This window comes from Camelina sativa, chromosome 17 (assembly GCF_000633955.1).
Source record: "Camelina sativa cultivar DH55 chromosome 17, Cs, whole genome shotgun sequence".
Lineage (NCBI taxonomy): Eukaryota > Viridiplantae > Streptophyta > Magnoliopsida > Brassicales > Brassicaceae > Camelina > Camelina sativa.
Window position 1 is genome coordinate 25,027,130 of NC_025701.1, and position 24,791 is coordinate 25,051,920.

Below are 24,791 nucleotides of genomic sequence, written 5' to 3' on the forward strand. Positions count from 1 at the left end.
TTTTTTTCTTGTTTGACTTTTGTAGAGGGTTTCCTGTTTGGTTGAAGTATGTAGATGGGATTAGTTTCAGAACAGACAATGGACCCTTCAAGGTAATAAATGTTGCTTATGTTTGATGTTTTGTTTAATGTTCAGTTTTTGGATATCATTAATGTAACCTGTGTCTGTGTGTGTCTGTGTGTCTACTGTTAAGGCTGCAATGCAAGGTTTCACAGAGAAGATTGTCGAGATGATGAAAGAACATAGATTCTTTGCCTCGCAAGGTGGACCCATCATCTTATCTCAGGTACTATTATACAAATTTACAAAACTTTTTTTTTGTGGGAACTGATGTGTAAGATGCTTAAAAGGTTTGATCTTTTATAATGTATAGATTGAGAATGAGTTTGGACCAGAGCTTAAAGCGCTTGGACCGGCTGGTCACTCATACGTCAACTGGGCTGCAAAAATGGCTGTTGGTTTAAACACTGGAGTTCCATGGGTGATGTGTAAGGAAGATGATGCACCTGACCCAATCGTGAGACCAATCTTCTAATCTTTTCTCATTCGTAAGATTTAGGTTCCCTTCTTTAATCTCTTGTGATATTCGTGTTTTGTAGATAAATGCTTGCAATGGATTCTACTGCGATTATTTTACTCCCAACAAGCCATATAAGCCAACCATGTGGACAGAGGCATGGAGTGGCTGGTAAAAACAAATACTGTTATTGCTTGTGAGACTGTAAGAGACACAATAATATGTTTACTGATTGTGTTAAATGTGTGTTGTTGTTGTTGTCCACTATGATGGCGAAAAGGTTTACAGAGTTTGGTGGAACCATTCCAAAACGACCTGTAGAGGATCTAGCATTTGGAGTAGCTCGTTTCATACAAAAGGGTGGATCGTATATAAACTACTACATGGTAATTAGTCCTTGCACAAATGTTATGAAAGAAAATGTTTCGGTTTCAGTTTTGTCCTGATGCTTGTTGTGTGTGTTATGTGACAGTACCATGGAGGAACAAACTTTGGACGCACAGCAGGAGGTCCATTTATCACCACTAGTTATGACTATGATGCTCCCATTGATGAATACGGTACAATTCTCTTACAGTCTCAGCTCTGCAAAATGTTTGTTTCTCCTCTACATTTTTACCAAAACATGGCTTTTTAGATGATGCAGGGTTGGTCCAAGAACCCAAGTACAGCCATCTTAAGCAACTTCATCTGGCAATTAAGCAATGTGAAGCTGCCTTAGTTTCTTCTGATCCACATGTTACTAAACTAGGAAACTACGAGGAGGCTCATGTGTTCACTGCCGGCAAAGGAAGTTGTGTAGCTTTCCTAACCAACTATCACATGAATGCACCTGCAAAAGTAATCTTCAATAAGCGGCATTTTACTCTACCTGCATGGTCCATCAGCATTCTTCCAGATTGCAGAAACGTTGTTTACAACACTGCGACGGTATGTAATAGAGTAGTTGCTGTTTTTGTTGCGAAAGCCTTTTTAGTTGCATCATTAAGAAGCTAACATGATGAAGTTGTCGGACAGGTTGCTGCAAAGACAACACATGTTCAAATGGTGCCATCTGGTTCCATCTTGTATTCAGTTGCTAGATACGATGAAAGTATTGCTACTTATGGAGACCGTGGGACAATCACAGCCCGTGGATTGTTGGAGCAGGTTAATGTTACACGAGATACAACTGATTACCTGTGGTACACAACCAGGTACATTTTGAAAATTACTCAATAGTAACATTATCTTTGCATGTCAAACATGATCTGTTCTTGAAAAATGAATCGGTCTTTCCGGGGTTTCCAGTGTGGATATTAAGGCATCAGAANGTGGAACCATTCCAAAACGACCTGTAGAGGATCTAGCATTTGGAGTAGCTCGTTTCATACAAAAGGGTGGATCGTATATAAACTACTACATGGTAATTAGTCCTTGCACAAATGTTATGAAAGAAAATGTTTCGGTTTCAGTTTTGTCCTGATGCTTGTTGTGTGTGTTATGTGACAGTACCATGGAGGAACAAACTTTGGACGCACAGCAGGAGGTCCATTTATCACCACTAGTTATGACTATGATGCTCCCATTGATGAATACGGTACAATTCTCTTACAGTCTCAGCTCTGCAAAATGTTTGTTTCTCCTCTACATTTTTACCAAAACATGGCTATTTTGATGATGCAGGGTTGGTCCAAGAACCCAAGTACAGCCATCTTAAGCAACTTCATCTGGCAATTAAGCAATGTGAAGCTGCCTTAGTTTCTTCTGATCCACATGTTACTAAACTAGGAAACTACGAGGAGGCTCATGTGTTCACTGCCGGCAAAGGAAGTTGTGTAGCTTTCCTAACGAACTATCACATGAATGCACCTGCAAAAGTAATCTTCAATAAGCGGCATTTTACTCTACCTGCATGGTCCATCAGCATTCTTCCAGATTGCAGAAACGTTGTTTACAACACTGCGACGGTATGTAATAGAGTAGTTGCTGTTTTTGTTGCGAAAGCCTTTTTAGTTGCATCATTAAGAAGCTAACATGATGAAGTTGTCGGACAGGTTGCTGCAAAGACAACACATGTTCAAATGGTGCCATCTGGTTCCATCTTGTATTCAGTTGCTAGATACGATGAAAGTATTGCTACTTATGGAGACCGTGGGACAATCACAGCCCGTGGATTGTTGGAGCAGGTTAATGTTACACGAGATACAACTGATTACCTGTGGTACACAACCAGGTACATTTTGAAAATTACTCAATAGTAACATTATCTTTGCATGTCAAACATGATCTGTTCTTGAAAAATGAATCGGTCTTTCCGGGGTTTCCAGTGTGGATATTAAGGCATCAGAATCATTCTTGCGTGGAGGAAAATGGCCGACTCTTACGGTGGATTCTGCAGGACATGCTGTGCATGTGTTTGTCAATGGACACTTTTACGGTAAGAATGAATCTTTTGCTGACTAATTCCTTAGAAAAGAGTTGTTTCATCAAATAAGTTGTGCTTTTGAACGATGCAGGATCTGCCTTTGGGACAAGAGAAAACAGAAAAGTTTCGTTCAGCGCACCAGTCAATCTTCGAGGTGGAGCTAACAGAATCGCGCTTCTGAGCGTAGCAGTTGGTTTACCGGTCAGTATAAAAACATGAAAGTACTCTACTTTTGACTTTAAGTTTCTTGTAGCAGACTGATAAATAGTGTTCATTTTTGTGTGTTTTTGAAGAATGTTGGACTACACTTTGAGACCTGGGCCACTGGAATCGTTGGGTCAGTGGTGCTTCATGGCCTTGACGAAGGTAACAAAGACTTAAGTTGGCAGAAGTGGACATATCAGGTGAGATAGATAGAGTTCATAAAACCGAAGAAGAAACTCTCATGGATTGACTCGGTTTACAATTGAAAATCTAATAACATTTCCATCTTTATCGGTTAATGAAACAGGCTGGTCTGCAAGGGGAAGCAATGAACTTGATCTCTCCTACAGAAGAGTCCTCTGTTGATTGGATCAAAGGCTCATTGGCTAAGCAAAACAAACAACCTTTGACATGGTACAAGGTAAATAAGAAACTCTGACTTATCCAAGCTGCTCCTAAATCAGCCTGAACCAAACTGATTAGTACTCTATCTCCCAGTGGTAAACCTAAGTTTGGTAATAGGGCAGTTTAAATACCTCCACACCAGAACAAGCCTCTTTTAGAACTTAGCTCTCTTTAACAAGCTATAAACTGTTGTATACAGTCTGAAGCTACTGCAATTAGACCTATAGCTAAGGCTTGACCTAAGACATGTTCAAGTAGACCCACTATATCTTTGCTTATAATATCCACAGGCCTACTTTGACGCGCCTAGAGAAAACGAACCACTGGCTTTGGATCTGAAGAGTATGGGAAAAGGGCAAGCTTGGATAAACGGGCAGAGCCTAGGGAGATACTGGATGGCTTATGCAAAAGGAAACTGTGGGACTTGTCACTACGCTGGAACGTACAGGCAAAACAAATGCCAATCTGGTTGTGGCGAGCCAACACAAAGATGGTAACAATAATGCTTTGTTCTTTCTTAACTAAACCTTTTGAAGCTTAAAGCTCTCTTCTCATATAAAGATGAGTCTTTTTTGTTTGTAGGTATCATGTTCCGCGTTCGTGGTTGAAGCCAAGAGGGAACTTGTTAGTACTCTTTGAAGAACTTGGTGGAGACGTTTCCAAAGTCTCTGTTGTGAAAAGATCAGTAAACTAACTTTAAACTCTTAATATTGTGTGTGCATTACACGAAGCATGACTCGTGCTGTGTTTAAATTATCCCTCTTTGTGATCAGAAACTGGAACTGAAATTCGAAATAGTTATAATACAATAAAATGTGTAGTAGAAATTCATCACTTTTATTTCATACCAAAGATAAATAAACTTTGAAAGTTGTAGTGATTAGGATACAGAGATTTTTAGAAATTTGAAATTAAAATCAAGCAGAAGTAACAAGACCACCATGCTTCATTAGCTTCTCATGGATCTCATCTTTGGCAGCACCGACAACACGATCAACGATTTCGCCTTCTTTCATGAAAACAAAAGTGGGCATTGCCTCAACTTTGAATTCCTTAGCAACCGATTGCAACTCATCAACATCAATCTTGAAGAAGACAACATTAGTGAACTTCTTAGACATCTCTGCAAAGACTGGCGCAATGAAACGGCAAGGTGGACACCATGAAGCTGTGAAGTCTATCACAATCTGTTTCAATCAAATTTTCAGAGCAAATCAGAAAACAAATGTCATTTCCCACTATAAGCTAACTAATCAAGACAAACCTTCAGTAACGTAATCAAATCAAATTGAAGAAACCCTTAAAGAGGAGAAGAGGAAGCAGTACTACGAGTTCCTATCAGTTTAGACCAATAAAGACCTAAGTAACGTAACCAAATCAAATTGGAGAAGCCCTAGACAGGACAAGAGAAAGTACCAGTATCTATCTATCTATCAATTTCAGACCAAATCAAGATATGGGATAAGAACGTGATCAAAGTCTTGAACATCATTCACTTAACCACTAATCAAGAATAAAAAACCCTAATCAAATTGAAGAAGCCCTAGAGAGGGAGAGGAGAAGAGAAAAGTACCAGTTTCTTGGATTCGTTGGCGTCTTTGACCTTCTCGTTCCAGACTTCGAGTGTGTGGCAAGCAATCACTTCTCCTTCCCCGGCCATTGTTGCTTTTTTCTTCTTCTAAACTTTGTTTGATAAGATCTTTTTTTTTGGTGAGTGAATGAAGAATACATTATGGTTTGGGATCAGCTTTTTATAGGACAGGGGGGAAGACTTTAGACCATCTTATCTTACCTCTTCTTGGTCTTCTTATTACTTTATCCTAAATATTTTGTGTGATCGTGACGCGTAGAAATGTGAATGGATCCAACGGTTGATATTAAAGGTCTTTAAAAAATTTTATGAGTCTAGGTCAACGGCGTAATGAAGCGATGCTGGTAACGAACGTTCTAGATTGTAGAAATCGTGTTATGTGTGCACATTTTGAGTTTATCTGTTTCTTCCATAGTTGTCAACTACTATAAAGTTTATTTTTGTCGGTACAAATAGAAGGTTTTTTTATTCGAGCTTAAGACGGCAAAGTTGAATCGAATGGTACAAAATTAAATATTAAATCTTATCTAAAACATGTATACATGTTTTGAAAATAATGACACCTATCTATATTTAATTAATTGTTTTTTACAATTTTAAAATAGATAATATAAAGTGATATTTTTGAAAAGTAACCTAAAAAAATATTTTTAAAAAGTGCTATAAAAAAAAATTCTGGAATTTTTTTGGTATCAACTTCCAGCTCTAGATACGAGACTCAACGTTCCCACGCCATGTACATCCCACAACAGACACTCCACAATTCTGTCAATGGAGTTGAGCACCTTCCGATGTTTAGCGCAAATCCCCTACACCAGCGATCTTCTCCATCTTTTTCCACTCCTCATGGGTGGTTAGACCGGGATTACCTTTTGAAGCTCCGTCTATATTAACTTTCATCCAACCCTCCCGCGGACACGTCCAGCCAATCAAAGCCTCAACTCTAGTTTGTTAAACGTTCATTGCCTCACTCGTAATGTTTGCCAAATTTACTTCCCTAACCAAGTCTTTTAAAAATATGACATTGTCCCTGCATTTACCAACCTTCCCAAATACATTACCACATTTCCATTTCCAACTCCACCAAACTGCCAAAGCAAACATCGTACACCATGTGACTCCATCCACTACCAACTTGTCTGACAAGTTTGCGTTGACCCATTCTAGTAGTGATTCCGTAAAAAACATGTATCTTCTTTTGTGTGGAACTATTATGTCCATACTCCTGACATAACATGACATTCCCTAAGTATATATGTATAGTCGTTTCAAAAGTTTCCTTGCATATTTGACAAACAGCCAAATCGCACAAGTGCCTCTTCTGCGTCTATACATTTTTCATGAGGACCTCATTACTAACCAACTAGAAGAATGAATACTTGCACCCGCTCAGGCACTCGAAGTCGCTAGACCTTCTTGTAAAAAGCTTCCATAATTCTCTTCAGCGAGGCATCCCTAGTCAACTAGGAATAAGCCGATTTAATTAGAACTTACCATCCATAGTTCCTCCCCAAGACACACGATCTGTGGCCCCATGACAGTATCCACAACAAAATCTGCTAGCTCCATCCTCACAAAGTCCATGACATAAGGAGATATACTCTCAAAGTCCCAACCTGACCAATTATTCCACAAATCACTTACCCGCAACAATTCATAATTTACATGCAACACGCCTACCACTCCATCCAACAAAAGTTTGTTCGAGAGCCATTTATCAGTCCAGAACTTAATCAAGCGACCATCATCGAGCACCCAACGAAGCCCCTGAACAATCACATCTCTCATACCCATTCCCACACTCCTCCACATTGAAGACCAATTACTCTTCACCTGAAGCCAATTCCAATCTTGAGTATTGTTCATGTTATATTTACAACAAAACACACATGCCCATAACCCTTCCTTGTCATGTAGAAGATGCCATCCTACTTTGGCTATAAGGGCTCTATTCATATCTTTAGCAGCTCGGATTCCAAGACCACCTTCCCATTTAGGCAAACACATCTGTTTCTATGATATCAGATGTAACTTCTGTTTCTCAGTCATGCTCCTCCATAAGAAAGATCAAGACATTCTGTCCAGACAAGCAAGAACAGATTGAGAAAGCATAATCATACTCATTGAGTAGACATGGATGGATGATAACACCGCTTTTGTAAGCGTTAGACGTCCAGCAAAGCTCAGAACATAACTCTTCCAATCCGCCAACCTTGAGGAGACTCTTTCAAGAACCTCTTAGAAGCTCTCTTTATTCATAAGCTTATGCATGAATGGCATCCCCAAATACTTCTACAACTGTTTTGTAGATTTAATGCCACTCTCAGTACTGATCAATATCTCTAACTCCATTGAAACATTGTTAGAGAAAAAAAAATCTTAGACTTCTCTAAGCTAAACTTTCTGACCCGAAACAACACAAAACTGCTCCAATACACTCTGAATTACTCTAATTTGAGCCACTAATGCTCCCACAAATAAGATTAAATTATCTGCAAAGCAAATAAGTGACAGCTTCAGACGTTAAAGGTTAATCGGTTTTCAGCACTTACCCGTAATAGCTCTATCAATCTGTTGGCACAATCTCTCCATACAAAGGACAAACAAGCATGGTGATAATGGATCACCCTGCCGCAGACCTCTCAGCGGTTTAAACGGCTCCATCTTTTCACCATTCTATAACAAATGCATCAATGGTCCTGTAACACATCTCATGATCCATTTAATCCACATATCTGAGAAACCTGAAGCAATAAGCGTGTCATCAAAAAAATCCCACCTTATCCTATTATATGCTTTCTCAAGATCAAGTTTTAGCAGCATCCATCCCTTGCCACCCTTCTTTTGTCTCATTGAATGCACTGCTTCCTGGACAACTACAATATTATATGTACTGAGTTTGCCAGGAATAAAACTTGTATGCACAGGACCAATCAACTTAGTTATTACCTGCTTCCACCATCCTACCATACTTAGGGAGATAACCTTGCATCCAACCTCCTCCACCATAGAGATAACCTTGAAAATGCTCCAGCAAGGAAAAAACATGTTCACGTCTTTTAACTATTTCAAAGTGGCTTGCTCCAGCAACCAATGAAACTAAAAACCTTTTTTCAACGTCACAAAATCTTTTGATAATAACTAATGTTAAATTTTTCAATATATTTGTGAAAGTGTCTTTGACACACCATGATGTAGTCTTTGTCTCCGAGCTCCTATGGATCTATCAACAATGATTTATGTTTCCAATCTATTTATCTTTGTTTGTTGTAAGCTTGTGTGTGATTAGTCTATTTTATCCAACATTAAGTGGATGCGCTTCTACTCTTTATCTTCTTTTGGGATTTGAATGAATGATAACAATTATGTTTGCACAAAAAAAATCTGTGACCAACCAATAAAGGTTGAGAAATTAGAAAAAAATTAATTTGACATAATTTAAAAAATAATAGAAATTAGAAGACGCATATATTAATCTTCCATTTTTTTTTTTGGTCAACATATTAATATTACCTATTCCAAACTGAAAAAGGAGAAAGTAAGAGAAAATTTTGGCTTTAAAAAATAAAGAAAATTTACCTTCCCATTAAAAAGTTTTACCAATAGATTAAAGTTGAAAGCAATATTTATGAATAATTTATTTTGTTAGGTGAAAAATATGTAATAGTTTATGTTTATATAGAAGCGAGTATTTACATTATTCTAGAATTAATAAGTTAATATATATTTTTTAATCCTTTTCTATTTGTTTCATGTGAAATTAATAATTTAAAATTAATAATAAGTAAATAATGTTATAATTTCAAATTTTATGAATTATATATATATATATATAATCTACTTATAATTATTTTAAAAAACTGTTTAATTTTTGTTACTTTTTGATAATTATCTTTTTATATTATTAGTATTGTTTAAAACAAATTTTTTTATTTGTTTGTTGTAATTTTAAATCCTCTGTTAAATATTAACTTTACACATGTCAAAATTTTGGTAATGACTAACTTTCAAAATCCAACCTTATATAATAAGATTTAACCGTGGTCGATACAATAGTAACCGTGGGTGTGAAAATTCGTGTTGAAGAAGAAACCGCAGCTGAGAAGAAAAAAAGGGTGGTTTCATCTTGACGAGAGTTAATTCTGATCATGTCGCCACCGGAATCGACCCCAAACCTTTCACTTCCACATTGTACTACCCAATTCTGTCCTTAGTCTCAAAGAGCTTTCGATCTCTCCTTGCTTAACCGGAGCTTTACGAGGCCCGATCTCTCTCACGCCTCACCGAGAGTTGTCTCTATGTGTGTTTATGCTTCCCTCCTGCAACTCACCTTCAATTCGTTGGTTCACTCTCTGCCGGAAACCTGATCGAACTCTAAATAAGACAAGTGGCTGTCTTTTGGTCCCAATCACATCATCTCCTCCTTCCCAGTGGCCAATTCACGCAGCGGTTGGTTCCGATATCTACCACATTGGCGGATACATCGAAACTTTGCCCGCATCTAGCGTTTTGGTCCTAGACTGTCGGTCTCACACGTGGCGCGAGGCTCCAAGCTTATACGTCGAGAAGAAGACGTACACTTATTCTGCTACTATCTTTGATGGAAAGATCTATGTAGCACGAGAACTCATAAAAGACACATCATCAGAGCGTTCGATGGAGGTGTTCGACACAAAAACCCAAATTTGGGACCATGTCCCCTTCCCAACTTGTTGGGACGGGGGGTGCCATTACGTGGGTTGGCCAACCAAAAGTACATGTATTGAAGGACACAGGATGATTTGGTGTGCGGTGGTAGCCCTTGAAAGACACAAGAGCAAAGAGATTTGGGGGAAGGTCGAGTGGCATGACGCGGTGCTTACAGTCCCCAGCTCAACACAACTTGAGAATACTCTTTGTGTTACTGTTTGATAAATGACATAACTTGAATGGGGCTCAATCTTTTACTCATTGAGGGTATTCTTTTTTTTTTTTTTACTCAGTTGTAAACTCTGATTTTGCTTTGCTGTTCAGTAGCAGACTGCTTAACACGAAAATGAGCTACAGCTAAGACAGACGTAGAAGCCAAATCTATACTATTGTATTGTATTATCTATCATACTAATAAACCCTTTTCACAACATATAATCATAAAACAAAACAACAAATTCTAGACTTCGTAAGATTTTTCTTCATATGTTTTCTTTTTTTTTTTTTATATCACTAACTTACGGCTAACAGAGTTTTTATAGATACAAAATGATGTCGTTACTCAAGATGGTCTACATGTGTTGTACACTTCTCCTCGCAATACATCGATTGGTCTATGTTCCAAAGTGTATCGCTCTGGTCCCATATACACCCCTGTCTTCTCCAATAGCCCCATTGCTTCCTCTCTTCCGTATTTTGACTCATACAGCTTCAAGTACTCATAATCCTGAATTCATTACATTAAGACCCCAAAATAAGCCAATTGATAACAGTTCCTCATTGATATCTGGTTGGTAACTATAAAGCAGCTGTACCTGTAACCCACTTAGAAGACGCTCTAGCCTAAGTGAAGCAACGGGCTCTGACGAAGATGAGAATACTTCACCGGGGTAGTAAAGAACTCCATCACCAGGGGGAAGACCACGCCTGAACCTTACCTATTCATTTGGGTTATATAAACATCATAAACAATCAGTTCAAAATACATTTAGAAAGGAAACCAAGGATAGGAAAATTAGGATCGATGGGTCAGACAATGAACCTCGGCACTTGGAACCGTGGCCTTTTCATAGCAGTTTGCACCCCAGTACAAGAACCCGGTTCCACCTTCTTTCCACACGCGCCACATTACTGCACGTTGTTGTGTCCCACGCATCCCCAGGTGCCAATTTGGGTGAGGATCCGAAGGTCCAAGGCATATGTATGTCCACCATTCCTGCACCACCAAGAGAATTCCTCTTTATGATTCTTATTGCTAATACATACATAAGCATACAAGACCACACCATTACGATGACCTTGTATCAAATGTAACTATTCCCTTAATGAACAGTGGTTAATGAACTTCAGACTAAGTTGATTGACCCAAGATGAATTAGTTACTATTAACTCCAGATGTGTATAATGTATTCATGCATATGTGCGGGCTTATCAAAGTTTATAATAACTAAATTAATTATATTGACAAAATTCTATTCTTAATTTCGATTCAGCATTCTTCAGGTGTATGGACCAGACAATTCAAACCTCACTGAGAGTAATATAGACTTAGGTAATTGATAATAGTCTCCAAAAAAAGAAATGAAAGGGTTGACGAAGGTCAGAGAGAGAGCCTACCTCACCCTTCTCTGTCTGCAACTCCTCAAGAATATCCTTCACCAAATCTTCCCGGTTACCAAGCACCCACTCACTGAATATTAAACCATATTTTAAGACTGAGTTACCAGATCAAAGCAACAAGAGACTAGTTGAAATTAGATTCCTCTATAGGTTCCTGATATTCATCTGACAACCTTCTTAATATAATTACCTTCTATACTAAATTCACCTGCAGACCAATACCGTATTTGCCCAATAAATATTGATAAAGGAAGTGACTATTTTAAAATTAATTGATAGAGGATTGACACTTTATTCTGAACCAGATGTATTTTGATAGGTATAAATACCATAAACATAGAACACCTACGCTATATTCAAATTAATGATGGTATGTTTAAGATCTTGACATCAAAAACCCAAGGTAAGTGAAGGCAATTTATTTGAATGATCACATCACAGCCCCCACAAGAGAATTTGCATGAGCAATTACCTTGTGCAGTATATCTGAGTATGAGGCCGAAGAAGATTTGGAACTTTGACAAAAGATTCGAAGGGCGTTGGAGCAAGAGGCGCATCACCCGGTCCTAAAGAAAAAGAGTAATATTTTACTTAACTTATAAAGTAGCTAAAGCATTGTTGAACTATGAACCTTAATACAATAATACATTGCTATAATTTAACGTGGATTTCAGGTTCCCTTTTCATCAACACGATAAAATAATATCCAATAGTGCTGTAACGAAGCATAACAGAGATAACTACCGGACCAACATGAAGTGCTAAGATTTTAAACCTTATACAACGAACTAACATTATGGCCACATAAAGTCGAATACTGATCAACCTACTTAATACAAACTAAATTTTTATGGTTCACCACTGAAAATTTTGGAGCTCATTTCAACAGGAAGACAAAGCCATGAATTCCTATAAAACAGGACCCCAGCAGGAAACAGGAAGTAAAATCGAGAAACATAAAATTAATTAGCACAAGTGATTTCTACTAAAAAGAAATCATACCACAGTAATATGTAGTCAACACACGAGCATCCGGGGCATAGGCATAAATTTCACTGGCTATCTTGCGAACGTTATCGAAGTGCTCCATATTTAGTGGCTGCCAAATGTTTTGAATGGTAGGTAATAAGAAAGCTGTGAATAAGTATTTTTCAACTGCAAACACACACATCAACTACACCAAGGATGGATGATGAAATATAGAAATGACATAGAATTTTACTATTACCAAAGCAAAACTATATCCTATCAATAATCAAAGCGAAAAATTGACTGAAGTATACCTCATCCCACAAGTAAAAGTAAGCTTTGTTCCAATGGGGTTTAGTCCTCAATATCTCAACTTCTTTGCGCAGATAACTTTCCCTTGAATCATCCCTGCTTGCACATCAACAGGCAAATGAAAGTTATTGTTGGTACCTACTAAACTTAAAGAAAGCTTGAGTGGGACAACACATGCATACCCAGCTATAACTTGTCTATATGGTACTGCATACGCCGCAAGCCTTGGATCGGACAAATATTCATCAGATTTCGGATGATCGGCTGCAAAAATCAAAAAGGGAATGGAAAACTCAGCGTGTGAAGTAAAACGATCAGCTTGCACAGAGCACGTATAGCGAAGTATTGAAAAGAAGATTTGCAGTACCAGGCCATGGTGAGGTGTATGTCAAGACACGCATGCTTTCACCCCATTTGCAAAAATATGGACTGATCCGATACTGAAGAAGCCACTTAAAATGGAGATCCAGTTTCTCGTACCACTCTTCACTTCCATGTTCAACACCAAAACGATCCTCGATTACAGTGTCAGAGACGCCAATAACAGCAGGGAGTGATGGAGTAACTGGAATAATAAATTCCCAAACTGTCAATCTTAGCTTGATACGCAGGGAAAGGTTTGAAACAACATCTTCTTCCATCATATCGGTTGATCCATTTGTTGAAATGAACTCCGAAAATGATGGAGAGATGAGAATTCTTCTTAATGACGAACTTGCACATTTTATTCTTTCTACCTAAAACATAAGCTGCAGATTATTTGACACGTAAAAATATTTTATTAAGGGTGAGGTAATCTAGTTGAAGGAAAGTGAAAAATTACCACTTCATCCATGGGTTTCCCCTCTATTGGTTCCATAATATCAAGACAGTTGTTAAGTTCCATACAAAGCTGATCCTTCTCTTGCTTTCCCAAGTGACCTGAACAGCTGTAAACCAAACACATCACTGGTCAAATCCATGATTAACAAATTATCAATGTAATGCAACACACTGACATCAAGGTATTGTTAGCATCTTAAAGTAGATAGAGAGATAGTAAACAAAGTAAGACTCACCCTCCATCACCACTTTTCATTGCAGAAACAATGATCTCTCCTTCATATTGACCAGGAGGCTGCCCATTAGGAACGTCTATTGAGACCCAAATCACACTTGTTTCTCTACAACAGGAAGCATCTCATGCTATGTTTTAGCCTCACGAAATAGGGCAACAATGTCTCCACATACCAGATTAAGAAATTGGATAAATGAGTGGTCGTACCCTGGTAATAAGCTAAGTTGAGAAACAGGTAGATCAAGGGGTACTAGAGCATCAGGAACACCTAGGACAGGCACCACTCGCCGCAACTTAAGCGACTGGCCAACAATCAATCTGCCATGACAAAGGAACCATCCCAAATAATGAAAATATTACATTTTTTTATATGTCAGATATCCTTTACATTTTTGCCTAATGAAGTCTCATTAGTTTCCTTGGTTTTCAGAAAGAAGGATAGAAAAATACAAGGTAAAACAGCTCACCTATCTCCAGCTGAAGAGCATAAGTCACTGCACTGAACCTGAACACTCCCTGAAGGGCTAGAGGCAGCCCAAGAAACTTTGGGACGCATGGCGATCTGAAAACTTTCTCTCTCATTCCTAGCCGCCAAAAGGTTTATCTATAGAACACGACATGGAAGCCAACATGTAAACAGAACGATAAACGATCATTGAAACTAATTCAATTAGTGATTAATCCCTAGGAAATACATCTACTATATTAACAGATAACTTTCCATATTGCTCAGTTTCTCTACTATTTAAGTGAAGCTAACTACAAAGCATTTAGTAGTAGAAAATGAAGCAACAGATAGAACACTTACAGGCTCTAGAGGTCTAGGTGTTTCTTGTGAACCAACATTAACCGTATTTGGCATACACCAAACATTCACCAGATCAGCAGTTGGAACCTCTGAAGGATCCGTAGATTGTTTAAGTGGCTCAGCATCATTAAACCCATAAGCTGTACCTCCACCAGCCACCCCTTCGACTGGCACAGTCATTTCTTGAGATCCTACAAAAACAGTTTAAGATTCCTTCATCTATAAAGCTAATCACTTTCCAATACTTAGACAAACTAGCACAGGTTAACTAGCACAAGCTTGTGTTGTGTGGAACCAAAGGATCGTTTCCTGAGTAAACTACAAAAATCGAGGCTGACTTTATGGAAATCTTTAACCGTTTTGTTCTCACCAAGCACACGGATTTATCAATTCTCCGGAAAATTTCAACAATTTCTCAGCTTCTAGACGATTATCTCGAGCAAACAACGGAGAATTGTGATTATACGACGAAATTAAAAACTGTGATTGTACGGAAGCGGCGAATTGAGTCTTACCATTGTTGTCCATTTCTTTCTTTTTTTTCCGCGAAAATCTGGAGATTCTTGAGGGGATTGAAGAAGAAGAAGAGACGATCGCGTTTTTGGGAGATTTGTGAAAGGAAGCTAAACAACACGTAGAGGAAGTTCAATTTTCAAGCCTTTGTTTGTTTACTCGTGTGTCTGTGTCGTCGTGTCTAAACGAAAAAAAAAAAAAAAAAAAAAAAAAGGTACTTTTCTGTTTGAAGAAACTTTTTTTTGCTGCAATATTCGTTTAGGAATTTGTAAAAAAATGCCTGGGAAGAAAAACCGGACCCGAAAACCCGAACCGATATCGACCCGAAATAATCGGTTTGGAGCAGGTTGGGATATTAGCTATTTGTTTCTTGTATCTATCATAGGGTTATGTATTTATCCGAACGTCGGACCGGAACGTGAGTGTTCGAAGAAGATGATTTTCTCATCGATTGTAACCTATACTCTTGATGTTAAGATCAAAACGGTCTGATCTTAATAAGACTCGGAATGAACAGATTCAAGGGCTTGGCGGAAGGATTGGATGGATTGTAACCGGTTGAGGAGCTTTCTTCAAAGGCGTAACCCGCTAATGAAGGAAGAACTCACGAACCTCACTCTCTCTAAGGGGAAACCACACTAAGAGAATAAGACTCAAAGATCAAATGCACAAAGCTTTTGACTGAACAACATAATACTTTTATTGATTGCTAAATTGCGTAAATTGAAAGTGAAAGGATAGAGAAAACTTTGATAGACTCTTGACAAATTACCTCCAACGGTCAAAATAACTTAAAAGGAAAACATTCAATAAAAATAACTATGTAAAACGTGATAGACTGCTTGATGATGATGAACTAGCGATTTCCACATCCAACTCTAATGCTGAGCAAAGTGGGACTGTGCGCCCCGAACATGTCTTTCTAAAAGCTTTCTCAATTTTAATTTGATATTGCCAAATATCTGAAACTGGCATTTTCTCATTGACAGTGACCTTGGTGGGATGGAGGCAAGCTTGGTTCTGTGAAGATTCTTTCGAGAGTAAGAATTACGGAAGTAGGAGGATTCCCATAATTCAGTAACCAAAGCTCTCTCTTATTTCCATCAGCCTCAATACACACAATCTTATATACAGGTGTGTATGTGTGTGTGTTGCCACGCAATAAATATTGGGATTTGCATTTGAAATAGTTCCAAATGAACTTATGACAAAACTGAAAAATAATTACCCAAAGACCTTACGGTAACAATTTCAGCATAGTAGCAGCAGCAGCAGCTACAACGGTCAAAGCAGGCGCAAACCAGACCAAACCGCGGACTAATGCTAGCTTTGACGGTTGTAGCAAAGCTCTACGTTCCATGGCTTTTAAAGGGTGAGTCTCCTCCTCCTTTAGCTGGATCCTTTTGCAATAGCACATCATGGTTTATCGAAGCCAATTGTGACAAATTCTGCATTATAACATTCTGTTTCAATAACTAGCTTATACTTTGATGATTATTATCCTAATGCAGAACTACCAAACAACTTCAATCAACTACACTGGGATTCATATTTTGAAAAATAAAAGGTGGACACTGCGATTTTACCTTAAAAGAAAAGTTAATGAGCGAGAGATAATAAGGTGGAGAATCAAACTTCTCCAGGTTGGTGCATTCATCCAACTAAGAAAATACAAAACCAAAGACAAACAGATTATAATAGATCCTCGATGATTGGAAGTACCTATAGGAAAAAGGATGCGAGTTTCTAAATGCCTACCTCGTCTCCTGAATCTGGAAATGACTCACTGTTGTTGTCAGTTTCACTATCGCTGCAACTGTTTTCACAGAACCGTGATACGAAATAGCTTGTGTCCGCTATACTCTCAGGCTGCGGTACAAAAGCAGCCTGCCAAAAAGCAAGAGAAGGAAAAGCAACTAAGATTTAAAGAATATTTTGTCCTTCATTCATAATATGCATTGACGAATACATAATAACGCAAAGCCTATTTCGATCAAGCAGCTTGCTTTACTTTTTTTTTATCTTTTCTCTCTTTATATGGCAACTGACATTTCTTTATTAGCATTATTTGTTTATCAAATATTTCTTGAATTCAAAAAAGAGATGCAGAGTCGAGTTCTCACCTTTTGCAATGCAAGATTGTCCCAGTCAACTCCTCGAAAGAAGGGATGTGACTTTACCTGAAAACGAGAACAGAGCTGTTACTGAGAGTTTTAGTTATGACAACAACATCAGCATTTTTCAGTTCTAGCATGCATCTAGAAGGTTAAATATCATAGGGGAAAGTGATGGAACCTCTGCAGCCCCATTTGCCCCCAGTCGCTTTTCCGGCTCATGGACAAGAAGCCTATTATGGAAAGAAAGTGAATCTATATGAATACGGGAGAAACCGGTTAAACGTCAAACTTGTACAGTCATTATATACTTATGTCGAACTAAGTTCCCCAATGTAATATGGACCAGCAAAAAGCATTCAAATTAGCTGATGTTGTAGGTAACCAACATGAAGAAACTACGATTGATGTTAATTTCTTGACTGGAAAGAGACACATGAATAGAACTGGAAATAATAGGAAGATGGGAACAGGTTTGAGAATCCTCAAAACAGACCTGTTAATCAAATTCTGAGCTTCATATGACATTTCACCAGGTACATCTGGCCAGGGCATTTTTCCGTTCAGGATGTTGTCAAATATTATCTGTATAGTACAATTAAAAAGGTAAGTCGGTGTGAATTTTACACTCACTGAAAACTAGATTTGTGTGTAGAATCCATCACACTGTAACCGATCATAAATGAATCATTCAAAGAATCCTTTGCTAAGAAGACAAAGCTACTACGGTTTAATCAGATATTTACATATAAAATCCTCAGTGTTATTCTGAAAGGGGAATGAAGCAATCAAGTTCCAAAAATGACAAACCCACAATCATATATATACCAAAAATACTGATTAGATTTATGTGATTTAATTGTTTAAGATGCCTAACGAACATTGGACTACAGTGATCAAAACATATGATTATGATACCACTAAGTTTTTATGACTTTGGAACTTGCTGGCAGCTCCAGACCTAGATTCTATTCTTAGTCAGGAAAAAACCATGCTTGAAATCCAGCAGTAAATTAAAATATGTAGGTACCTCTGGGCGGGCTGCTGTAAAAGGTGGAATTCCAGTTATCAATTCGAACAAGACGATTCCAACAGACCACCAATCCGAAGCATAACCTGCACGCTCAAGGCGTTGAATTTAATTTCCTAGTGATTCACAAAAGCCTAAGAATCTACGGTTTAGATTAAGGTTGTATCCAAACCATGTTCAGTTCCAAGAAGAATCTCTGGCGCCAAGTAGTCAGGTGTCCCAACAGCTGAATTCCGAATTCTTTCTTCTTCTTGGTTCTTCTGGAAATCATGAGAACTTATTCTTGGAGATGCATCTGACCCATTGCCAGATAAATCAATTGTGTTGTTTATAAGACCAATCTTTGAAAGCCCAAAGTCTGTTAGCTGGTAACAAAAATAATAACAAGTTAGGTTGTAAACAAAGTACTTCAATAACCGAAAGGGAAAACAATATTTGCATATGGTTATTTCCATATTTTTTACAAGCGTAAGGAGAACAATCTATGTTTGCAAATTTGCTGCATATAACTCTCCTTTTGATAAGTAAAGAAGGACATCTTTCACTTTTTGTATGCATTAAGGAAAAACCATTTGGCCACCCTACTGCAAGAACATATTAGGTAAGCGAGAGCTTAAATAACAGACCTTGATGTGCCCATTATAGGCGATTAACAGGTTATCAGGCTTCAAATCACGGTGCACAATTTTCTGAGAATGGAGGTACTCCAATGCAAGAACCTGAAATAAATGTTAACTGTTTCTTAAAGAATCAAACAAACTTTGGTATTCCATGTATATGAAGCCTTCAACTTACCAGTTCCGCGATATAAATACGAGCAATTTCCTCGTCAAGGCACCCAACTTTTTGGAGCAGAGAGTATAGATCACCACCATTAAGATATTCCATTACCAAGTAGAGGTTATCTCTGCAGGTGAATGAATAAAAAAACCGAACCTGCATTTATAAGATCAGGTGTTCAGCCTTTGAAAGAATATTATAGTTGGACAGTAGCAAAGAAGTACAACATTTACCAGAAAGGGGTATCTGACAGTTATTAGTATATTTCGCTCTTGCAGTATCCTCTCGATGTCATTTTTCCTTATCATATCCAACTTTTTGAGTACCTGTATATGAGCTAAATAAGATTAGCACATGGATAAGCTGACTTCGCATAACAATGAGCAATTTTAATACAACATAGGGAGCCAGGATACTATAACTAAGAATTCCCTCTTAGAGGTTTGAACAATATGACACCAACGACTAGGCTGTCTAAAATTGGAAAAAAAGAAAGCTACTACTTAACTATATTTACATGTTATTCTTGTCATTAAATTATATGGTTCAAAACACTGCGCATATTAGAAACTATGCAGGGCTAAATAAACATCATATCAATCTGAAAAAAAGCGAAAACAAAATGCATCTACCTTTATTGCAAAAAAGTCTCCTGTAGTTCTTTTGCGTGCAAGAAAGACTTTACCAAAGGCACCTCTACTTATTGGTTTGATAATCTCAAACTCATCGATACTTATCCTATCTTTCAGCAGTAAGTGTGGAGTAGCTACTGCATGCTCCACGACTTCTTCACTTTCTTTTACGTTACCCGCTGAACTTTTATCGGCAGTCAATTCACGAGCATATATATATTTCTCGCTGCAGGAAATATGAGTGTTAATAAAACCTATAGAACGAGTACAGTAGTTAACTATTCCATAACACAGTGAATTTACCAGAGAAGTTTCTCGATCCGCCCCCCAAAAGTATCTATTACAAGTGCTTTGAGCTTGCCCTGCTTTAAGACAGCTTGTATGTCTTGCATGCAGGCCATCAGATAGTCACAGGACCCCTCTTTCGAGAGATCTGTGCTTGCTCCACAGCGGGCAATATCAGAAAGGTCCATCATCTGCAAGATGAAAAAAAAAAGCTCGAATATGTTTTGCTTCTAAATGTTTAATTTCCAAAACTGAGCAGGCGTACTTCAATATATAAGAATGGATATTGTAAGGCACAGTAGCAAACTAGTACAGCAACATATAACATAAAACCAATACCTGATCTCTTTTTTTTTTTTTTTGGACAAAAAACCAATACCTGATCTCTAATCTGCCTAAACAGAGAATATAGTGGAAACATATAACTAACCAGTTGAAGATCTNGTTTGAACAATATGACACCAACGACTAGGCTGTCTAAAATTGGAAAAAAAGAAAGCTACTACTTAACTATATTTACATGTTATTCTTGTCATTAAATTATATGGTTCAAAACACTGCGCATATTAGAAACTATGCAGGGCTAAATAAACATCATATCAATCTGAAAAAAAGCGAAAACAAAATGCATCTACCTTTATTGCAAAAAAGTCTCCTGTAGTTCTTTTGCGTGCAAGAAAGACTTTACCAAAGGCACCTCTACTTATTGGTTTGATAATCTCAAACTCATCGATACTTATCCTATCTTTCAGCAGTAAGTGTGGAGTAGCTACTGCATGCTCCACGACTTCTTCACTTTCTTTTACGTTACCCGCTGAACTTTTATCGGCAGTCAATTCACGAGCATATATATATTTCTCGCTGCAGGTAATATGAGTGTTAATAAAACCTATAGAACGAGTACAGTAGTTAACTATTCCATAACACAGTGAATTTACCAGAGAAGTTTCTCGATCCGCCCCCCAAAAGTATCTATCACAAGTGCTTTGAGCTTGCCCTGCTTTAAGACAGCTTGTATGTCTTGCATGCAGGCCATCAGATAGTCACAGGACCCCTCTTTCGAGAGATCTGTGCTTGCTCCACAGCGGGCAATATCAGAAAGGTCCATCATCTGCAAGATGAAAAAAAAAAGCTCGAATATGTTTTGCTTCTAAATGTTTAATTTCCAAAACTGAGCAGGCGTACTTCAATATATAAGAATGGATATTGTAAGGCACAGTAGCAAACTAGAACAGCAACATATAACATAAAACCAATACCTGATCTCTAATCTGCCTAAACAGAGAATATAGTGGAAACATATAACTAACCAGTTGAAGATCCTCTTGCTCTGGACAATGCCGCTCTAGCCAATAGGAGTCAAAGTGACTTGTTCTGGGGGTATTTGTTGAAGATACTGACGTGATGCTACCTGTTGATGATGAAGTGCCATGATGGCAAAGTTTGGCCCCTACATGGCTCTTCAGGTTAATAGGATATGTGCTAGACTCATCTATGAAGGCAGTGTCCATCTCATGCAGATCCTCAAACATTCCCTCTACACCTTTATTCCGCCATTCATTCATCTTGGGAGAACAACCTTCAGATGCAACTCCAGATTTCTGCAAAACAGAGTTTTCCAGGCCACCAGCTTGAGTGAAGGAATTTAAACTTCGTGAATCAATTATCTGTTCCAGTATCTCCTCAAGTTTCAAAAGGCGCTCATCGACATCCAAACAATTTATTTCACATTTATCTGCGTATGCACATATGTAAGAGTGCGGTTCCAGATGTGAGAGAGGAACTTCCTCCTCGCATATCCTGCATATTACATAATCAGATCCACCTAACTCTTTTCCAGGCTCATTTGGCATCTTATCTTCAGACTCATCGCTTGAATAAAATCTTTGTTCTACCACTTTACTATCATATTCGGGTTTCTGCGATGGAAAAACCTGTTTAGCAGCTGCATAACCTTCCGTATCAGCATTATTGCTATTTTCAACTGGTATGGCAGAACCGAAAGTTGTCTCTGACTCCAAAGATTCTTTGTCCTGTCTCTTGAACTTTTTTCCATCTTCATTCCTTTGATATTTAGGATAACCAGAACCAGAATCATCAACTCTAGGAGTAGCCCAATCTGTTTCCAAAGCAGGGATTCTATCTAAACATTCCTTAAATTTACGGAAGGAACTCTCATCAATTGGCTCAGTCTCCTTCTGAAACATCACAACTCTTGTACAGTGAGTCAATATAAAAAGCAACTGAGAAAACAACCACTTCACAAGTCCTGCTTGGCACTGTTTCCTTTTCCGAGTCAAGTCTTGGACGATAGATTCACAACTAGCACGAAGTTGGGCAGATGTCATCTCCATACAGGCTCGAGCCAAGTTAAGTAACTCCTCTACCATTTCTCGATCTTCAGGACATGATGGATCCATTTTCTCTATAGCCTCTTTCACATCTATGACAAAGTCATTCAGCTTCTTATCCACAGTCTCCTTAGCAACATCAAATCTTGAGTGAAGTGAGCCCAGAAGTTCCTGAATATCAATGCAAACATAAGATACAACCAACTAACATAATTAGACCCCAACAAAATGAGTCATTACACTAGCTATATGGCACACAGATTTTACTGCAATTCGTTAATTTTTTTGGAAACAGAACCCAACTTTGAGAGAATTTGTATAGCAATATCTTGTGACAATTATAAAACTCAGTAAAAGAAAAGTCTACAAGTTAAGATCGTTGTAGTACCTTCAAATCGTTGTAGCTGTGCGGACGAGGATAAGGAGTTTGAACACCACCCCTTGGCCCTAACTCATGGGAAAAGCTCTTTATACCCATTGACTTGGAAGAGGGAAGGGCAGTTTCAGATACCCTAACCATCCTCTCTTCTACTTTACAAGAGTTCTTGACTTTTAACTTGGCATCCTGTCACCAAAACAAGGCGGTTAATTCAAAACCAATGACGTCCCCATTGAACCTAGATTGAACAAAAGCAAAACCACGATTTACCTCACTGCTCGAGCAAACATATTTTGGAGGGTGACAAGGATACTTGGGTTTATACGAAGCGAGCCATCTTGACAATTTTGTTCCTAAAACAAAAAGTTAACGACGACACTTGTGAGGAGTGATCACCAGCAAGAAATTTTATCAACTATGATATGTGAATCAAAATATCATTTTTAGGGGTTTTCAATCACTTTTCTAATATCCAAAACCACATCTCTCATTTTCTTCTCTCTGTAACCGAGATAACAACAACTGTTTCTACTATGAATGATCCTGTGAAAATCCTGATTTCCTAACTGATCATACAAACCAAAACGATTCTAACTAAAAAAAACTGCAAAATGAATTAGTATAAAACGAAAGAGTCTTCAAATCAAAACCTTGTTTGGAAGAGCTAGTGGTTCTACCATGTCCACGAGGAACAATACTCTTCTGATTACGATTAAACGGAGGCTTATCGGAGAAATCTTCAGGCCTAGGACCTGACGAAGCTAACCGAGTTTTGATCCGGTTCAAACCAGACGGAATCGCAACCGTAGACGAAACACCTCGATCCCTACGATTATCTTCCGCCATCCAATTTCGTGAAGGTAAAAATCAAGGAATATTTCGTCACCGCCGTTGCACGGAAAAAAAACCCTAATACCTCCAAGCTCTGGCTTCTCCGGTAAGAAGAGACGCTTTCATCGCCGGAATAAGCGAGGAGGAAGGTGAAACTAGGGACGGAGATGAGAGAATCGGAATCCAGAGTGAGGTCGGCGAGGATGATGAAGACGATGACGATGATGATGATGATGAGAAGAAGGATTCATGGATGGTTTTGGGTAAAAAGAGCTAATAGGAGTGCTCTCAATCTCAATGGGGTTGGTTAGATTTTTATTTAGCCTTCAACGACTCCGCGGCTGTGACATCTTTCAATTTCTTTTAATTTAATGTTTTTTTATTTGATCTGTTACCGTTTCAAAACTTCTAAAAACATTTAATTAAGATAATAGTATTAATATTGTAATCTTCTGTAAAGTATCTTTTATTAATTTGTTGTTCACGAGCAAACAACACATGGGAAAGATACACTGATTTTGGGATAAAATAATAAATCTCTCTTTGAAAAAATCTTCAGTTTAATTTTTTTTTTTTTTAATGAGCAAATAATACAGATGGGAGTACTGATCTGATTCTGTTTGTACCTCTAAATCAAATATTTATGAATAATAAATCTGCTGTTGAAAATTTATAAGAGGATAATAAATCCGTCTATTAAATGATACTTAATAAAACACCAAAGAATAAATACTACTGCTTAACGACTAAAAAGGTAACTAAGATATTTAATTTTAAAACAAAATTTATTTAAGAGAAAATTTGTAAAAGTAATATTTGTTATTTTCAAAAGTAGATACATTTTACAGCTTAAGTAAATCTGTCACCAATAAAAATTTAGATTTTTCCTTCTGCAATGAAAAATAATCAGTTCACAAAAAAAAATTTGAAAAATAATCAGTTATTTTCTACAAATATGTTTTTATTTTCCTACATAAAAAAACATATTTTAATTACTTGTTTAAATCATGTTAATCGCTTGCTGTTTGATTTTGCTTTCGTTTGCTCAGTTTTGTTTGATTGTTTCTGTTTCTCGTATTTGTCCACTCGACCTCCCACTCGATCGAGCATCCGATCGAGTGCTTGCTCGAGCTCGTTCCAGAGTTTCTTGTTTATGTTCTGCATTTTCTTGTTTCATCATTCCTGTTTCATTACTGTTGCATTCATTTCAATTTTATGTGATAATCACACTAAATTTCAATTTCAATTTCAATTTTGCAACATGACTAACATAATATTATAAGAAATTAACACACAA

The 24,791-nt window shown here is 37.7% G+C and overlaps 4 protein-coding genes across 6 annotated transcripts in view; 1 reads left to right on the forward strand and 3 right to left on the reverse strand.

Moving 5' to 3' along the window:
• The window catches only part of LOC104757979 (beta-galactosidase 5), a 5,586-nt gene extending 1,222 nt beyond the window's left edge, over positions 1–4,364 (forward strand). The window contains exons 1-15 of one of the 2 annotated variants that reach the window (XM_019239166.1): positions 7–92; positions 194–286; positions 374–517; positions 600–688; positions 798–877; positions 1,897–1,922; positions 2,009–2,096; positions 2,183–2,466; positions 2,554–2,732; positions 2,827–2,936; positions 3,016–3,125; positions 3,218–3,328; positions 3,436–3,549; positions 3,824–4,026; positions 4,116–4,364. In XM_019239166.1, the coding sequence (XP_019094711.1) occupies positions 200–286; positions 374–517; positions 600–688; positions 798–877; positions 1,897–1,922; positions 2,009–2,096; positions 2,183–2,466; positions 2,554–2,732; positions 2,827–2,936; positions 3,016–3,125; positions 3,218–3,328; positions 3,436–3,549; positions 3,824–4,026; positions 4,116–4,227 (1,737 nt within the window). In that variant the 5' untranslated portion in view covers positions 7–92; positions 194–199 and the 3' untranslated portion in view covers positions 4,228–4,364. Of the gene's footprint in view, positions 1–6; positions 93–193; positions 287–373; positions 518–599; positions 689–797; positions 904–989; positions 1,078–1,163; positions 1,448–1,534; positions 1,714–1,896; positions 1,923–2,008; positions 2,097–2,182; positions 2,467–2,553; positions 2,733–2,826; positions 2,937–3,015; positions 3,126–3,217; positions 3,329–3,435; positions 3,550–3,823; positions 4,027–4,115 lie in introns of those variants that run through there. The other variant, XM_010480771.2, reaches the window with a different exon arrangement.
• LOC104757978 (thioredoxin H5) lies at positions 4,348–5,268 on the reverse strand. Its single transcript, XM_010480770.2, has 2 exons — positions 5,107–5,268; positions 4,348–4,720 (listed from the first exon to the last, which is right to left on the reverse strand). Exons 1-2 carry the CDS (start codon positions 5,191–5,193, stop codon positions 4,451–4,453), a joined length of 357 nt encoding a protein of 118 aa, XP_010479072.1. The 5' UTR covers positions 5,194–5,268; the 3' UTR covers positions 4,348–4,450.
• Positions 10,183–15,284, reverse strand: LOC104757980. The gene is made up of 15 exons (XM_010480772.2): positions 15,095–15,284; positions 14,580–14,770; positions 14,239–14,375; positions 13,979–14,089; positions 13,773–13,877; positions 13,538–13,643; positions 13,082–13,451; positions 12,897–12,978; positions 12,717–12,810; positions 12,436–12,532; positions 11,906–11,999; positions 11,431–11,503; positions 10,856–11,029; positions 10,629–10,751; positions 10,183–10,540 (listed from the first exon to the last, which is right to left on the reverse strand). Exons 1-15 carry the CDS (start codon positions 15,105–15,107, stop codon positions 10,376–10,378), a joined length of 1,935 nt encoding a protein of 644 aa, XP_010479074.1. The 5' UTR covers positions 15,108–15,284; the 3' UTR covers positions 10,183–10,375.
• On the reverse strand, positions 16,166–23,829 carry LOC104757981 (probable serine/threonine protein kinase IRE4). Of its 2 annotated transcripts, none has more exons than XM_010480774.2 (17): positions 23,341–23,829; positions 22,934–23,016; positions 22,673–22,849; positions 21,244–22,455; positions 20,872–21,044; positions 20,569–20,794; positions 19,250–19,342; positions 19,032–19,172; positions 18,863–18,955; positions 18,409–18,601; positions 18,237–18,322; positions 17,703–17,791; positions 17,388–17,439; positions 17,216–17,272; positions 16,851–16,979; positions 16,679–16,753; positions 16,166–16,540 (listed from the first exon to the last, which is right to left on the reverse strand). In XM_010480774.2, the coding sequence occupies exons 1-17, from the start codon at positions 23,507–23,509 to the stop codon at positions 16,442–16,444; spliced, it is 3,147 nt and encodes a 1,048-aa protein (XP_010479076.1). In that variant the 5' UTR covers positions 23,510–23,829; the 3' UTR covers positions 16,166–16,441. The 2 variants fall into 2 exon arrangements, with proteins under 2 accessions (XP_010479076.1, XP_010479075.1); XM_010480773.2 differs by having other exon boundaries at positions 23,314–23,509.